General features: G+C 38.0%; 1 protein-coding gene across 1 annotated transcript in view; it reads right to left on the bottom strand.

Moving 5' to 3' along the window:
• TLL1 (tolloid like 1) overlaps positions 1-18,946 on the bottom strand; it is a 337,312-nt gene that overhangs the window by 71,584 nt on the left and 246,782 nt on the right. Inside the window, exons 10-11 of the mRNA XM_055405024.2 lie at positions 9,787-9,889; positions 5,018-5,134 (exon numbers count right to left, since the gene is read on the bottom strand). Coding sequence (XP_055260999.1) covers positions 5,018-5,134; positions 9,787-9,889 — 220 coding nt within the window. The remainder of the gene's footprint in view (positions 1-5,017; positions 5,135-9,786; positions 9,890-18,946) is intronic.

Genomic DNA, 18,946 nt, shown 5'->3' with positions numbered 1-18,946 from the left:
GGACTGATCTCCTTTAGAATGGACTGGTTGGATCTCCTTGCAGTCCAAGGGACTCTCAAGAGTCTTCTCCAACACCACAGTTCAAAAGCATCAATTCTTCGACGATCAGCTTTCTTCACAGTCCAACTCTCACATCCATACATGACCATGGGAAAAACCATAGCCTTGACTAGACAGACCTTTTGGCAAAGTAATGTCTCTGCTTTTTAATATTCTATCAAGGTTGGTCATAACTTTCCTTCCAAGGAGTAAGCGTCTTTTAATTTCATGGCTGCAATCAGCATCCGCAGTGATTTTGGAGCCACCCAAAATAAAATCTGACACTGTTTCCACTGTTTCCCCATCTATTTCCCATGAAGTGATGGGACCATTTGCCATGATCTTTGCTTTCTGAATGTGGAGCTTCAAGCCAATCTTTTCACTCTCCTCTTTCACTTTCATCAAGAGGCTTTTTAGTTCCTCTTCACATTCTGCCATAAGGGTAGTGTCATCTGCATATCTGAGGTTATTGATATTTCTACCGGCAATCTTGATTCCAGCTTGTGTTTCTTCGAGCCCAGCGTTCCTCATGAAGTACTCTGCATATAAGTTAAATAAGCAGGGTGACAATATACAACCTTGACGTACTCCTTTTCCTATTTGGAACCAGTCTGTTGTTCCATGCCCAGTTCTGACTGTTTCTTCCTGACCAGCATACAAGTTTCTCAAGTGACAGGTCAGGTGGTCTGGGATTCCCATCTCTTTCAGAATGTTCCACAGCTTATTGTGATCCACACAGTCAAAGGCCTTGGCATAGTCAATGAAGCAGAAATAGGTGGTTTTCTGGAACTCTCTTGCTTTCTCCATGATCCAGCAGATGTTGGCAATTTGATCTCTGGTGCCTCTGCCTTTTGTAAAACCTGCTTGAACATCTGGGAGTTCACGGTTCACATATTGCTGAAGCCTGGTTTGGAGAATTTTGAGCATGACTTTACTAGCATGCAAGATGAGTGCAATTGTGCGGTAGTTTGATCATTCTTTGGCATTGCTTGTCTTTGGGATTGGGATGAAGACTGACATTTTCCAGTCCTGTGGCCACTGCTGAGTTTTCCAAAGTTGCTGGCATATTGAGTGCAGCACTTACACAGCATCATCTTTCAAGATTTGAAATAGCTCAATTGGGATTCCATCACCTCCACTAGCTTTGTTCGTAGTGATGCTTTCTAAGGCCCACTTGACTTCACATTCCAAGACGTCTGGCTCTAGGTCAGTGATCACGTTATCGTGACTATCTTGGTCGTGAAGATCTTTTTTGTACAGTTCTTCTGTGTATTCTTGCCACCTCTTATTAATATCTTCTGCTTCTGTTAGGTCCATACCATTTCTGTCCTTTATCGAGCCCATCTTTGCATGAAATGTTCCCTTGGAATCTCTAATTTTCTTAAAGAGATCTCTTGTTTTTCCTATTCTGTTGTTTTCCTCTATTTCTTTGCATTGATCGCTGAGGAAGGCTTTCTTATCTCTCTCCTCGCTGTTCTTTGGAACTCTGCATTCAGATGCTTATATCTTTCCTTTTCTCCTTTGCTTTTTGCTTCTCTTGTTTTCACAGCTATTTGTAAGGCCTCCTCAGACAGCCATTTTGCTTTTTTTCATTTCTTTTCCATGGGGATGGTCTTGGTCCCTGTCTCCTGTACAATGTCATGAACCTTCGTCCATATTTCATCAGGCACTCTGTCTATTAGATCTGGTCCCTTAAATCTATTTCTCACTTCCACTGTATAATCATAAGGGATTTGATTGAGGTCATATCTGAATGGTCTAGTGGTTTGCCCTACTTTCTTCAATTTCAGTCTGAATTTGGCAATCAGGAGTTCATGATCTGACCACAGTCAGCTCCTGGTCTTGTTTTTGCTAACTGTATAGAGCTTCTCCATCTTTGGCTGCAAAGAATATAATCAATCTGATTTCAGTGTTGACCATCTGGTGATGTCCGTGTGTAGAGTCTTCTCTTGTGTTGTTGGAAGAGGGTGTTTGCTATGACCAGTGTGTTCTCTTGAAAAAACTCTATTAGCCTTTGCCTTGCTTCATTTTGTCATCCAAGGCCAAATTTGCCTGTTACTCCAGGTGTTTCTTGACTTCCTACTTTTATATTCCAGCGCCTATAATGAAAAGGACATCTTTTTTGCATGTTAATTCTAAAAGGTCTTGTAGGTCTTCATAGAACCATTCAACTTCGGCTTCTTCAGCATTACTGGTTGGGGCATAGGCCTGGAGTACTGTAATATTGAATGGTTTGCCTTGGAAATGAACAGAAATCATTCTGTTGTTTTTAAGATTGCATCCAAGTACTGCATTTCGGGCTCTTTTGTTGACCATTTGACCATCCATTTCTTCTAAGGGATTCCTGCCCACAGTAGTAGATATAATGGTCATCTGAGTTAAATTCACAAATTTCAGTCCATTTTAATTCACTGATTCCTAGAATGTCTATGTTCACTCTTGCCATCTCCTGTTTGACCACTTCCAATTTGCCTTGATTCTTGGACCTACCATTCCAGGTTCCTATGCAATATTGCTCTTTATAGAACCGGGCCTTGCTTCTATCACCGGTCACATCCACAACTGGGTATTGGTTTTGCCTTTGCTCCATCCCTTTATTCCTTCTAGAGTTATTTCTCCACTGATCTCCAGTAGAATACTGGGCACCTACCGACCTGGGGAATTCCTCATTCAGTATTCTATCATTTTGCCCTTTGATACTGTTCATGGGGTTCTCAAGGCAAGTATACTGAAGTGGTTTGCCATTCCCTTCTCCAGTGGACCACATTCGGCTGTGGTCCATGTGATCAGATCGACTAGTTTCCTGTGATTTGATTTCAGTGTGTCTGCCCTCTGATGCCCCCTCGCATTACCTACCATCTTATTTGGGTTTCTCTTACCTTGGGCGTGGGATATCTCTTCACAGCTGCTCCAAGAAAGTGCAGTCGCTGCATCAGCCACTTGTAAAAGAAGGAAACTAGAACACTCCCTAACACCTTACACAAAAATAAACTCAAAATGGATTAAAGATCTAAATGTAAGACCAGAAACTATAAAATTCCTAGAGGAGAACATAGGCAAAACACTCTCCAACATAAATCACAGCAGGATCCTCCATGACCCACCTCCCAGAATATTAGAAATAAAAGCAAGAACAAACAAATGGGACCTAATTAAAATTAAAAGCTTCTGCACAGCAAAGGAAACTATAAGCATGGTGAAAAGACAGCCTTCAGAATGGGAGAAAATAATAGCAAATGAAGCGACTGACAACGGATTAATCTCAAAAATATACAAGCAACTCCTGCATCTCAATTCCAGAAAAATAAACGACCCAATCAAAAAATGGGCCAAAGATCTAAACAGACATTTCTCCAAAGAAGACATATAGATGGCTAACAAACACACAAAAAGATGCTCAACATCCCTCATAATCAGAGAAATGCAAATCAAAACCACAATGAGGTACCATTTCACGCCAGGCAGAATGGCTACTATCCAAACGTCTACAAACAATAAATTCTGGAAAGTGTGTGGAGAAAAGGGAACCCTCTTACACTGTTGGTGGGAATGCAAACTAGTACAACCACTATGGAGAACAGTGTGGAGATTCCTTAAAAAACTGGAAATAGAACTGCCATACCACCCAGCAATTGCACTCCTGGGTATACACACCAAGGAAACCAGAACTGAAAGAGACATATGTACTCCAGTGTTCATTGCAGCACTGTTTATTATAGCCAGGACATGGAAGCAACCTAGATGTCCATCTGCAGACGAATGGATAAGAAAGCTGTGGTATATTTACACAATGGAGTATTACTCAGACATTAAAAAGAATACATTTGAATCCGTTCTAATGAGGTGGATGAAACTGGAGCCTATTATACAGAGTGAAGTAAGCCATAAAGAAAAACACCAATACAGTATATTAACGCATATATATGGAATTTAGAAAGATGATAACAATAACCCTGTATACGAGACAGCAAAACAGACACAGATGTATAGAATAGTCTTTTGGACCCTGTGGGAGAGGGTGAGGGTGGGATGATTAGGGAGAATGGCATTGAAACATGTATATTATCATATGTGAAACGAATCCCCAGTCCAGGTTCGATGAATGATACAATATGTTCCGGGCTGGTATACTGGGATGAACCAGAGGGATGGGATGGGGAGGGAGGTGGGAGGGAGGTTCAAGATGGGGAACCTATGGCAGATTCATGTCAATGTATGGCAAAACCAATAAAATAATGTAAAGTTATTAGCCTTCAATTAAAATAAAAAAGTTTAAAAATAAATAAAAAAGAAAACGCCCCCCCCCACCCCAAATAAAAAATGTCTTAGAGAAGCAGAAACTGTCTGTCTTGTAAACTGCCTAAAGTTCTGTGCTGTCACAGGCAGGAGCAAAAAGGGTCATCTCCACCCATGGTTTGACAAGAAGGGAGCTGTTTTTAAAGCCTGGGAGCACAATGCCAGTTTACTCTTTTAGAGACCTATAGAGCAAATCATCTGGTAAATTCTTCTTGAATGTTGACTCCCTCATTTAGACAAAGCAATCTCCAGAACTGTGCACAATTATTTTCTGTGCAGTACAGGCATAAAATACACACAAACTCAGTACAAAGAGAAATGGTAATTTCTTCATAATATTTTAATATTATTATGAAAAAAACAATCAAAGATTAAGAATTTTGTGCCATTTTATGTTATTGTTGTTTTCCACACATCTCTAATGAGTTATTTTTTCCCTACACATCCACACATCCCTGATGAGAACATTTATATATTACCACATTGCTGGTACCAGAAAACAGGTTATTTTTGCAATTAAACTTACTGAGTATTTTTATTAAAATCACCCCATGGACATCATAATGCAGTTTAGAAACTTTCATAATTAAAATACGATTACAATACTATTCAAATGAAATGGAAAGTACATTTCTGTTAAGAGGTCTAAGGAAAAGCCATCTCTAAACTCAAAGTGACTTGCCTTCATAGACTGCTGCAAAGCCTTTTCCCACCCAATTGCTGCTGCTGCGAAACTCAATCCACATTCTGCTTTCAGTAGAGGTAAGAACTTCAGGCAATTTGTCCCCACAGAATCTACCTAAAAGAAAGAAAGGAATAAAGAGAGACTTCTAAATATGACTATATTCTAACTGGTTTTCATACTAGCTACAAATTACATACATAAAGCCAGATTTGGTTCCTATCACCATGCCTAGTAACTAGAGCCATAGCTATGAATCCTTAATATTTACTTAATAAAGGTGTATAAGTAAAACTATTTCTTCTTATTTATTTATAGAATATTGGAACATATCACCGTTAGATTAAATGACTGATACCACTACCACTATCTGTGGGATTAAGAAACAGCTAGCTCAGAACATCTATTTGTGAAAGGACACATGATACATCAAGGTTCAGTTCAGTTCAGTCGCTCAGTCGTGTCCGACTCTCCGTAACCCCATGAATCACAGCACTCCAGGCCTCCCTGTCCATCACCAAATCCCGGAGTTCACTCAAACTCACGTCCACAGAATCGGTGATGCCATCCAGCCATCTCATTCTCTGTCGTCCCCTTCTCCTCCCGCCCCCAACCTTTCCCAGCATCAGAGTCCTTTCCAGTGAGTCAACTCGTCGCATGAGGTGGCCAAAGTATTGGAGTTTCAGCTTTAGCATCAGTCCTTTCAATGAACACCCAGGATTGATCTCCCTTAGAATGGACTGGTTGGATCTCCTGGCAGTACAAGGGACTCTCAAGAGTCTTCTCCAACACCACAGTTCAAAAGCATCAATTCTTCGGCGATCAGCTTTCTTCACAGTCCAACTCTCACATCCATACATGACCACGGGAAAAACCATAGCCTTGACTAGACGGACCTTGGTCGGCAAAGTAATGTCTCTGCTTTTCAATATATTATCAAGGTTGGTCATAACTTTCCTTCCAAGGAGTAAGCGTCTTTTAATTTCATGGCTGCAATCAGCATCTGCAGTGATTTTGGAGCCCCAAAAAATAAAGTCTGACACTGCTTCCACTGTTTTTCCATCTATTTCCCATGAAGTGATGGGACTACATGCCATGATCTTTGTTTTCTGAATGTTGAGCTTCAAGCCAACCTTTTCACTCTCCTCTTTCACTTTCATCAAGAGGCTTTTGAGTTCCTCTTCACTTTCTGCCATAAGGGTAGTGTCATCTGCATATCTGAGATTATTGATATTTCTCCCAGCAAATTTGATTCCAGCTTGTGCTTCTTCCAGCCCAGCGTTCCTCATGATGTACTCTGCATATAAGTTAAATAAGCAAGGTGACAATATACAGACTTGACGCACTCCTTTTCCTATTTGGATACATCAAGGTAGGGAATATTATTCCACAGAGATGAGAAGAGACCTCAAGGGATCCTGAAAAACTACTTTAAATGTCATTCTGGTCATTAGTTGGGACGTGACAGCTCAAGTGTAGTTCTTTGTTTAGACAAATTCAGTGGCCATTTGTCACGGAAACCTCCAGACTACCTAAGGATCTTATATTACTACACACATTCCATCTCTTCTATAAAGCTGTAACACAGAGTGTAGTAGGCAGAATGGCAAACAGTATTAGAAGACTTGAGTATGAGTTCTGATATTTTTCTGACTGTGTACCCAAAGGCAAGTATAATACTGAATGAATATAATAATAACTGTCATTCCTTCTTCCCTCCCTCATCCTTCCACAAATATTCATTGCTTACTGTATGTTTGCTATTGTGCTCAAAGGTTTCATATTGATGGTAAAAAGTTAAATATGATAATACACATGAAATAATTCTACTACTACTAATATATTGTCATTCATTTTTGTGTACCCTTGCTATGATTTCATACATAGTTTTAGTATATGAAAAAAGTAAAAAAAAAAAACACATTTATACTAACAGCTAGCAGGCAAAAAAAAAAAAAAAAGTCTTCCTAAATGGTATTAAGTAAGTAAGTGTTTGTTGCTTAGTCATGCCCGACTCTTTGCAACCCCATGGACTGCTGCCCACCAGGCTCCTCTGTCCATGAGATTTTCCAGGCAAAGATACTGGAGTGGGTTGCCATTTCCTTCTCCAGGGTATCTTCCCAACCCAGGGATCAAACCCAGGTCTTCTGCACTGCAGGCAGATTCTTTACCAACTGAGTTACAATGGAAGCAGGAACATGTATTAAAAACTTAGGGCCATGTAAAAGAGAGTAATGTCTCTTATACTGCAATGTGTAGGAAAGGGAGGAGGAGGATAAATTAGGAGTATGAGATTAACAGATGTGGATGCATGCTAAATTGCTTCAGTTGTGTCCGACTCCTTGCGACCCTATGGACTGTAGCCTGCCAGGCTCCTCTGACCATGGAAATTCTCCAGGCGAGAATACTGGAGTGGGTTGCCATGCCTTCTTGCAGGGTATCTTTCCCATACAGAGATCGAACCTGAGCCTCCTGCATTGCAGGCAGATTCTTTAGCACAGAGCCACTGGGGAAGCCCATGAGGTTAACAGATACACACTATTATAAAATAGATAAACAACAAAGATTTACTGTATAGCACAGGGAACAATATTCAGTACTTTGCAATAACCCATATTGGAACATAATCTGTAAAAAGAATATATGTATGTGTGTAGATAGACAGATAGATACGGGCTTCGCAGGTGGTACGAGGGGTAAAGAATCTGCCTACCAATGCAAGAGATGTAAGAGATGTAGGTTCGGACCCTTGGTTGGGAAGATCCCCTGGAATAGGAAATGGCAACCTGCTCCAGAAAATTCCATGGGCATAGGAGCCTAACAAGCTACAGTCCATGGGGGCTCAAAGAGTTGAACATGACTGAATGACTGAGCATTCATATATACATATATATATGGGCTTCTCTGGTGGCTCAGTGGTAAAGAGTCTGCCTCCAATACAGGAACTGCAGGAGATGCTTGTTTGATCCCTGGGTCAGGAAGATCCATTGGAGGAAGAAATGGCAACACACTCCAGTATTCTTGCCATTGGAGAAAGCAATGGACAGAGGAGCCTGGTGGGCTGCAGTCCATGGAATCACAAAGAGTCAGACACAACTGAAGCAGCTTAGTGTGTGTGTGTATATATATACTATACAACTACATACACACCTTCTTATATATATATATAAGAATCACTTTGCTATAGACCTGAAACTAATACAATACTGTAAATCAACTGTACTTCAATTTTATTTCAATTCTGAATAAAAGGAAACTGGAAGAGAGCAACCTGCCTAAAAGAGAAAAAGCTGTAATTCATATGGATTTCCAGCGTGTCTGTTAAGATGCAGTCTGCTTCAGAAGGTATGGAGTGGAACCTGCATTTCCATGTTTCTAACACCCAAGTTACTCTGGTGCTGCCAATGTGATGGCTACACTCTGAGGAGCAAGGTCTCAGAGGAAAGAGTGGGGAAAGCTTACCATATGAACACTGTGGTCAGACTGAACCAGTTATGCCATTATACCCTGCAATATGTAATGCTGATGTTGCTGTAAAAAAGTGTTCTCAGTATTTCAGCTTTAGATTTGATTTTTCAATATGAATTTAATGAAATGTTTTATTAGGAACACACATACATATCAATATATTATAAACAGCTTCATGTAGGCTAAGAAATTAGGGTTTCCCAGGTGGCCCAGTGGTAAAGAATCCACTGTTGCCCATGCAGGTGACAGGAGTTCGATCCCTGGATTGGGAAGACCTGCAGAAGGAAATGGCAACACGCTCCAGTATTCTTGCCCTGGAAATCCCATGGACAGAGGGGCCTGGCAGTGGGATCACAGAGTCAGAGAGGACTTTGCAACTAAAGAACAGCTACAAGGCTAAGAAACTAAATGTTCAAGACAATGGTTTCCTCAGCCTCACATGGAATTAGTTCAAATCTTTATGCTTCCTTACTTGTAAGCATTTCTAAAGATATCTTGGATTTACTAAGGCTGCTATCACTTTTAATACAAATGTGTCCATTCAGCAGGTTTTAGATGTTAAGAAGAAAAGATCTGTAGGCACTCAAAAACAACTGAGCAAAGCTACTTCTAAAAATAGAAGAGAAAGTTACAATTAAAAAAAAATCAATAGAGTAGATACTCACATGCTCACAGGAGTTCTCACCTTTAGCTGAAACAGAGGGCAATAGAGAGTGCCTCATGTAAGTTAATGTGTGGTCTGGGGTTAAAGGTTGGTAGGGTACTTTGATGTGAACCAAATTTGAGCTACAATTTATGACAAAACTACATACACACTTTCTAAGCCACAAAAACCTGAGAGGCAAAACTGTGATGTTTACAGTAAGAACCAATATTTTTGGTGCAGGAAGCCAGCAGCTGAATGTGTACCTAACACCTCAAGCTCTACTACCTTAGCAAAGAAAGAAAAACAAAACATATACACATATACACACAAACACACAATTTATCTGGTTTCCCCATTAAACTCTGATTTTAAAATTAAAAATATAGAATATGTGATGAGTATTAACTATAAGCTATTCTAAATCATCATGTTCAGATCCAAACACCATCTAATAATTGAAGCTGGTTTATTAATCTGTTGTCTATCTGTAAGTATTTTTGCTATGATTGAAAAAAGTATAATAAAAATTAAAATATTGGTCTCATGTACCTTAAACCCTAAGATGACTCTTGAAAGAATTGTCTCTGGATATGACAGACTATATATGTAGACACGTAAAAAGCAAAAAAAAAAAAAGAAAAAATAAATCTCTTACCAAGGAGAGGTGACTTCCTCCAGTATCCATCTCTTACTTCAATATAATCATACCAGCACAAGCTACTTTTGTATAGGTCCATTGTAGTAAAATTTAAAACAATCTGCAAAACAGAAAAAAGAATACACAGATTAAAAATGATTATAATTTCACATGGTTAGGAACCCAGATCTACTGTGAAAACAGACTAACAGTAAATTCTTTTTTTCTTCCTACATTAGTATCCAAAATTTTTTCTTTACTAAAACCTAAAAACAAAAAAAGAAACTCCTTTTTCCCAACTTAATGTCTAACATTTTAGAAGCCCAATGCCAATAAATAAACTATACATTTCAGCAATTAATCCAAAGCTTATGTAAAGTTAACTGAACAATTGTGAGATGAGAAATCTTTATTCAAACATTTTATTTTGAATTTTCTTAGATAAACATGACTTAACTATGAAAAGTTCTGATTTTGTTATGACTGTGTTTTAATAATTTATTTCAGACATCTATAATTATGTTAAAATAACCACCATGTGCGATATTCCAGGAATACAATATCATTGTGTACTTGAAATGTTTTAAATACAGCTTTAGAATTAAAATTTCTCCATATAACTATAATCAAAGACAGATGTCACTATGCTTTCTCTAAATTCAAGAATATATATCCAAAGACCTTTTAAGTTAGAAGATCTTGTAAATGACCTTTTATTTTGTACTTTGCTTTGAAATGCTATTTTTCAAGATAATTCAAGGATAGCTCAAGGAAAGACAGTTTTCTTACTGCTTTATAAAAAGACTTTACTTTTCAGATAATTAACATTTTTTCAGTTGATTACACCACAAAGTAGAGGAAAAATAACATGAGAAATGCATATATCTGACGAGGTAAAAATCACTTGAACAATACTTTTTACATTGAAAAACTCGTTCTAACTCTATTCTGCTAATAATATCTAAGATGCTTAGGGTGTACAATGAATGTATATTTTCACTCTAGAAATCAAAATGCACTTTGGCTATAAGTAAAAATTTATGAATGTTTGAAATACTTCTAAAAATATAGTTTGTAACTGCATAAGCAGAATGTTTTTGTGATAATATAAAATCTGAATATAAGAAGACTCTTAAGCAAATGAAAAAATAATGAGTCTTGAATTCATAGTTGCTAACCATTTCTGTGTTAGAAACCATATACTTCTTTCTTGACACACTATTTAACAGAAAGGTAAGTACGAACTATTTCAAGCAATCCTCAACTAATTTACTTCTTCCTATAATGAAGACGGAAACAGTGGGAGACTTTATTTTCTTGGCATCCAAAATCACTGCAGATGGTGACTCCAGCCATGAAATTTAAAGACACTTGCTCCTTGGAAGAAAAAGTATGACAAATCTAGACAGCATATTAAAAAACAGACATTAAATAGCTGTCAAAGGTTCATCTAGTCAAAGCTATGGTTTTTCTAGTAGTCATGTATGAATGTGAGAGTTGGACCATAAAGAAAACTGAGAGACAAAGAATTGATGCTTTTGAACTGTGGTGTTGGAGAAGACTCTTGGGAGTCCCTTGGACTGCAAGGAAATCAAACAAGTCAATCCTAAAGGAAATCAGTCCTGAATATTCACTGGAAGGACTCACTCATTAAAAAAGACCCTGATCCTGGGATCTGATTAAGGTCATACTTGAATGGTGTAGTGGTTTCCCATACTTTCTTCAATTTAAGTCTGAATTTTGCAATAAGGAGTTCATGATCTGAGCCACAGTTATGATTGCCTGGTCTTGTAATTAAACTGAAGAAAGTAGGGAAAACCTTACTACTTACATGAGGAGGTCTTATAAACAGCTGAGAAAAAAGAAGCTAAAGGCAAAAGAGAAAAGGAAAGATAGACCCATTTGAATGCAGAATTTCAAAGAAGAGCAAGGAGCGATAAGAAAGCCTTCCTCACTAATCAATTGAAAGAAATAGAGGAAAACAATAGAATGGGAAAGACAAGAGATCTCTTCAAGAAAATTAGAGATACCAAAGGAAAGTTTCATTACAAGATGGGCACAATAAAGGACAGAAAAGGTATGGACCTAACAGAAGCAGAAGATATTAAGAAAAAGTGTCAAGAATACACAGAAGAACTGTACAAAAAAGATCTTCATGATCCAGATAATCATGATGGTGTGATCACTCATCTAGAGCCAGACATTCTAGAATGCAAGGTCATGTGGGCCTCATGAAACATCACTACAAACAAAGCTAAGTGGAGGTGATGGAATTCCAGTTGAGCTATTTCAAATCCTAAAAGATGATGCTGTGAAAGTACTGCACTCAATATTCCAGTAAATTAGGAAAACTCAGCAATGGCCACAGGACTGGAAAAGGTCAATTTTCATTCCAATCCCAAAGAAAGGCAATGCCAAAAATGTTCAGACTACCACACAACTTCACCCATCTCACATGCTAGCAAAGTAATGCTCAAAATTCTCCAAGCCAGGTTTCAACAGTATGTGAACAATGAACTTCCAGATGTTCAAGATGGATTTAGAAAGGGCAGAGGAACCAGAAATCAAATTGCCAACATCTGTTGGATCATCGAAAAAGCAAGAGAGTTCCAGAAAAACATCTACTTCTGCTTTATTGACTACACCAAAGCCTTTGACTGTGTGGAATCACAACAAACTGCGTAAAATTCTTAAAGTGATGGGAATACTAGGCTACCTTACCTACCTCCTGAGAAATCTGTATTCAGGTTAAGAAGCAACAATTAGAACTGGACGTGAAACAACAGACTGGTTCCAAATTGGGAAAGGGGTACGTCAAGGCTGTATATTGTCACCCTGCTTATTTAACTTCTATGCAGAGTATATCATGTGAAATGCTGGGCTGGATGAAGCACAAGCTGGAATCAAGATTGCTGGGAGAAATCAATAACCTCAGATAGGCAGACGACACCACCCTTATGGGAGAAAGCGAAGAAGCACTAAAGAGCCTCTTGATGAAAGTGAAAGATGAGAGAGAGAAAGTAGGCTGAAAACTCAACATTCAGAAACTAAAATCATGGCATCTGGTCCCATCACTTCATGGCAAATAGAAGGGGAAACAATGGAAACAGTGACAGAAGTTATTTTTGGGGGCTCCAAAATCACTGCAGATGGTGACTGCAGCCATGAAGTGAAAAGATGCTTTACCCTTGGAAGAAAAGCTAGAACTAACCTAGACAGTATATTAAAAAGTAGAGACATTACTTTGCCAATAAAGGTCCATCTAGTCAAAGCTATGGTTTTTCCTGTACTTATGTATGGATGTGAGAGTTGGACTGTGAAGAAAGCTGATCGCCGAAGAATTGATGCTTTTGAACTGTGGTGTTGGAGAAGACTCTTGAAAGTCCCTTGCACTGCAAGGAGATCATACCAGTCAATCCTAAAGGAAATCATTCCTGAATATTCATTGGAAGGACTGATGCAGAAGCTGAAATTCCCACACTTTGGCCACCTGATGTGAAGAACTGTCTCTTTGGAAAAAACCTTGATGCTGGGAAAGATTGAAGGCAGGAGGGGGAGGTGACAGTACAGGATGAGAAGGTTGGATGTCATCACCGACTCGATGGACATGAGTTTGAGCAAGCTCCGGGAGTTGGTCGTAGACAGTGAGGCCTAGTGTGCTGCTGTCCATGGGGCTGCAAAGAGTCAGACACGACTGAGTGGCTGAACTGAGCTGAACTGACTGAACTGATGCTTGGAAAGATTGAAGGCAGGAGGTGAAGGGGACAACAGAGGATTAGAAGGTTGGATGGCATCACTGATTTGATCGACATGATTTTGAGCAAGCTCTGGAAGTTGGTGATGGACAGGGAAGCCTTTTGTGCTGCAGTCCATGGGGTCACAAACAGTCGGACATAACTGAACAACTGAATTGAACTGAGAATGAAGAAACAACATAAACATAAATATTTTTCATGGTATTTTATATCTTTGGAGAAGGGAACGGCAACCCACTACAGTATAGTTGCCTGGAAAATCACATGGACAGAGTAACCTGACAGGCTACAGTCCATGGGGTTGCAAGAGTCGTACATGACTTAGCAACTAAAGAGAGAGAGATTTTATAACTGAGCACCCCAATGATTATTGATGAAATTTTATGTCACAGTTGGTTTTTAACTGCCAATATAAATAATCATTTCACAGTGGTAGAAAGTAAGAATTTGTCTAACTATAATGAAAATCAGTTGCACCTTACATTGGTATTAACACTTTACCATTAAATTCAACATTTATCAGTTGTTTTGAACATGTACTTTTCTGATTCCAAGTGGCAAAATCTATCAAGGATGTGAAAATAGAGACACGATGTTGTTTAAATATAATAGAGTAGGCATGGCATAATTTGGCTTGTTTTAACAGAACTTTTCATTTATTTATTTCTATTTTAGTTACAGTTTTTCTTTTTCCTTCGATGTTATTATTCTAAATATTCTGAAAAATATTTACAAGAATTTCCTAAATATTAAAGGACAAAAGACTTTTTTCACTTTCTTTTTCAATAATCCTCAACACTTGATGACTAAAATGCATATTTTCGAAATTATTTTTCTGAAATATGTTTGTAATATGTTTGCTCTTCCATTTCTGAATACTAATTCAACATTAGGTTATTCTTAGGATTTAACTGGAAAATAATTTATGGTTTTTCCCCTTAACTTTGTATTTAAGTTTGCTACAAATGTGGAATAGTACCACTTTCTGATACGAAGTTTCATTCTCCACTTGTATTCTCCCTATAACAAGGAGCAGGTTTCAAATATAATGAATGAGAACTCATTCATTATAGCAGAGATTGCAAGCTAGAATACAGATACAAATGGTAGACCTCAAGGTTCATTTGTGGCTTCCCTTTGGGATATAAAGGAGAGTTTTACAGTAGCATGCAAAGAGTTTCAACTTCCTCCTTGGTGAGGAAAAAATCAGCTAAATTGGAGAGATGTGTATGATCAGAATTTACTCAAAATTGAAACAATGTGGTTGGGTTGCTTATGATAGTTTATTTTTGAAGCCTGTAGCACACACACACACACACACACACACACACACACGCACACATGGACACACATGTATACACAAACACGTGCACATACACACACGCACACAGTTAGAAGCGGGGGCTAACTCTAACCAGTCTCCTATCTTGTTTTTAATCTTCTATTTTAAACTCCAAGTACTGTGAAGGAACAAAACTGACCTACTTAAATGTAAAACACAGAGTCCTTTAAAGCAGAAAATGTAATAATGACAAGTTTTCTAAAATCAAATCTTAGAGTTCTGATGCAGAAGTAAAACACTGGCCTTTGACTATGGTTACTAGCAGAAGCCATACCTGAATTACAAATCAAAAACACTTGAAAATATTTGAGTGTTTTATATTATGCTATTTTGTATAAATATGTTGCATCTTTTTTCAAACAATGATGAAATAAAAACTACCTAGCACAATTACATATATGTTTTATTTCTTATGTAAAGTATCTAGGTACTATTCATAAATTTATAATTAATCATAGTTCCCTTGGAAGATGGGATTGAGGGAAATACAGGGGACAATTCTAAGATTTCCTGTGATCTATTCAGAGTCTTAGCTGCTATTCTACAAAGTTAGATGGATTCAACTGCTATGGTGTTTGGTTATTAAGACTTTGTTTTACAGTCCTAGAGAGTGAACTGTCTTGAAGAAAGGCAGATCAACAGTCAAGGGATCAGATGTCTGGAAGTCTCTAGAGAAAGGTATAATCAGCGAACTGTTGTCTGCACAATTAAGATATTATTGACTACCTAAACGAATTCCATAAGTAGCATAAATAGACCAATCAAAAAAGGATTTATACTTTATAGTGCTGAGGATGCTCCCCATCTTCAGCACTATAGAAATCTTGTCAATTAGACTATTATTAACTAGTTCTTCAGAAAGAAACATAGAATCAAAGCAGTAAAATAAAATTGATTTCTGGGCTCCATCCAAAAGCAGCTTGGACAAGTCTAATAAACTCTCTAGGGAGATAACTGTTTTCTGTTCAGATATGAGACTAGGGGCAAAAGCAGTAAACGATACCCATGGGCCAAATCCAGCGTGCAGCCAGTTTTTGTAAAGAAACTTTTGTTGTACACATTCCTTTACACATTGTCTATGACTGCTTTTATATAATAGTAGAATTAAGTATTTCAATAAACTGTATAGCTGACACAGCAAAAATATAATTTTTTACTGTATGTACTCTCTAGAAAGATTAGCCAAATCCTGAAATAATTGATAATTAAGGTTTTCTTCAGAGCTGAACTGTATCATACTAAAGGAAAAATTTGCATTTATTTTTATACTAGAAGTTGTTTGCAACTGGGATTCATAAAGCTGAGGTTCAAATTCTAGGTTCTCATTTTGCTAGTTTACTTAAACTTTCTGAGTTTGAATGAATTCTTGCTATAAAATGGAGATCATCATATAAGACTGATCTCAGCAGAATTAAATCAGAAAAAAATAATCAAATAATGTGTAGAAAAACACTAAGGTAATATAAATACATTAAGATTGTCACAGATTATTATTTTCATGGTATATATTTGAGCATCTCTCACAATATATATCCTAAACAGTTCAGTTTAGTTCAGTTCAATCGCTCAGTCATGTCCAACTCTTTGCAACCCCATGGACTGCAGCATGCCAGGCCTCCCTGTCCATCACCAACTACCGGAGTTTAACCAAAGAGTTACTAAATAAATAAAAATACTAGGAAACAATTAGGAAATAAGTAAAAATATTAATCTAATTTACCTAATCCAATTATGCTGGAAGACATAAAAACATTAATTTTAAAGTTTCGTAGGAAACTCTATGTGTTAAAGTAAGGGATTCTTAATCTAAAATCTAAAGAAGAATAGGAGAACATGAAGCCTTGGTTTAAGCCCCTGTTTTACAACAGACTAATTGTATAACTCAAGCAGATGCTAATTCCATCAGGGATTCATTATATGACAGGTGAAAACCAGGAACTGGATTGCTGCTGCTGCTGCTAAGTCACTTCAGTTGTGTCCAACTCTGTGCGACCCCATAGATGGCAGCCCACCAGGCTCCCCCGTCCCTGGGATTCTCCAGGCAAGAACACTGGAGTGGGTTGCCAATTCCTCCTCCAATGCATGAAAGTGAAAAGTGAAAGTGAAGTCACTCAGTCGTGTCCCACTTGTAGCGACCCCATGAACTGCAGCCCACCAGGCTCCTCCCTCCATGGGATTTTCCAGGCAAAAGTACTGGAGTGGGGTGCCATTGCCTTCTCCGAGGAACTGGATTAGGCTATGAAAATAATTTTTTGCTTAAATGTATATGATAATCTATATACATTTTGACATTATGATTTGTCATCACCAGCTGTTCATCAGAACATTTATTATACTGCCTTTCCTTAGTCCCCACTCCACCCTATATGTAATCAGTTGCCAGTTTCTATAGAAGCTCTGCAATGCACTTGAAAATATTCTCCCACTTCTTTATCACTGTCAGTGCTCTCCATGCTTCTCTGAATTAATCAGTAGCTTCATAAGATATGTTTTGTTTTTCAGCTGTGCTCTTTTGAAATTCATCCTGCACTCTATCACCATTTTAATCCCAGTAAAGTTGAGTTCCCATCATGGTACTGGCATTGGCGTTTACATCCATCCTTACAAATTTCTAAGCCTGGGCTCAAAGATTCTAGGTCATAATCTACCTTTGCTATCTCACTTTCACTATCTCCTAGAATCTTCATTCCGCTCACCCCTGACTCTTGCTACTGGGTCCTCACAAAGTACCCTGATTTCAGTATTCCTTTATTCAAGGTACACAAAATTCTATTTGGGATTCTGCTTCCCCCTTTCCTATTTCTGGAAACTGTTCAAATCTCTCAAACTCTGAATTAAATAGTATCCTCTCTTCAGTCGTGTCTGGATCTCCCAACAAGATCCAAGTTCTATCCCTGCAAATCCATGACAAGTTGAGTCTTGCTTTCCTCAGTTAGATTTTAGTTTGCCTATTAAGTTACTAGGCCTCTTTCTTGTTCTATGTTTATAAGATTCTTGATGGCAAAGATTTTTTTCACAAGCCAGAAGATGCATTTATTTTAATAAAATAAAAGTTTTTTTCTATACATAATAATTGCTAAATTTAAGCATTAGCCTTTGGCAATATAAATTTTATATTGTAAATTGACCATATATGTGTAAATCATTAGATTCTGTAAAGAGAAAGTTCTGCAAAATGAGAAGTCAAATGATAGTTTTTAAATGGGCTATACAGGGAAAGAAAAAAATATTAACTCTAGTTAAGACAAAAGCAATATGCCCTTGTTGAAAGGTCAATCAGTTCTAAGGGATGAAAGAATCAATGTGTGCTTCTGTCAGCTCAATATTCCCAGAGGTACATTCTGGGCTACCTCCAGTATTTGCTGTACAGCATCAAGGACAGCCTGGGATTGGATAGGAACTTCTCAGGTGGCACTAGTGGTAAAAAATCTGCCTGGCAGTATGGGAGATGTGGTTAGATTCCTGGGTCAGAAAGATTCCCTGGAGTAGGAAATGGCAACCCACTCCAGTATTCTTGCCTGGGAAATTCCATGGACAGAGGAGCCTGGTAGGATACAGTCCATGGGGTCACAAAAGAGTCAGACATGACTGAGTATACACACATGCATATCTTACCTCAGGAGGCTGTCTTAGCAAGACATACATGTACATCAACAATCTTCTTAGTTTTAACTTTGGAAAATAAACATAAAACTTAACATTTTAACTCATTTAAGTATACAGTTCTGTGGCATTAAGTACATTATTCACATAGTTGTGTAACAAAATTCTTATATAAAAATACTTCCCCTGGATATAATACTATATATTTATTGCAGAAATGAAAGGAAGAAGAAATATAAACCTATCTATAAAACCAGCTGGGAGAAATAAGCATTGTGTCAGTATATACTCTTCTATAATTTTGTCTCTAAATGCTTTGGCCACCTCATGCGAAGTGCTGACTCACTGGAAAAGACTCTGATGCTGGGAGGGGTTGGGGGCAGGAAGAGAAGGGGAAGATGGATAGAGATGGCTGGATGGCATCACCGACTCGATGGACATGAGTTTGGGTGAACTCCAGGAGTTGGTTATGGACAGG

Source organism: Moschus berezovskii, chromosome 19 (genome assembly GCF_049115385.1).
Source record: "Moschus berezovskii isolate FMDL1 chromosome 19, NW_MosBer_1.0, whole genome shotgun sequence".
Taxonomy (NCBI): Eukaryota; Metazoa; Chordata; class Mammalia; order Artiodactyla; family Moschidae; genus Moschus; species Moschus berezovskii.
The sequence above is the reverse complement of the archived record's forward strand: the minus strand, read 5'-3'. Positions and strand labels throughout refer to the sequence as shown.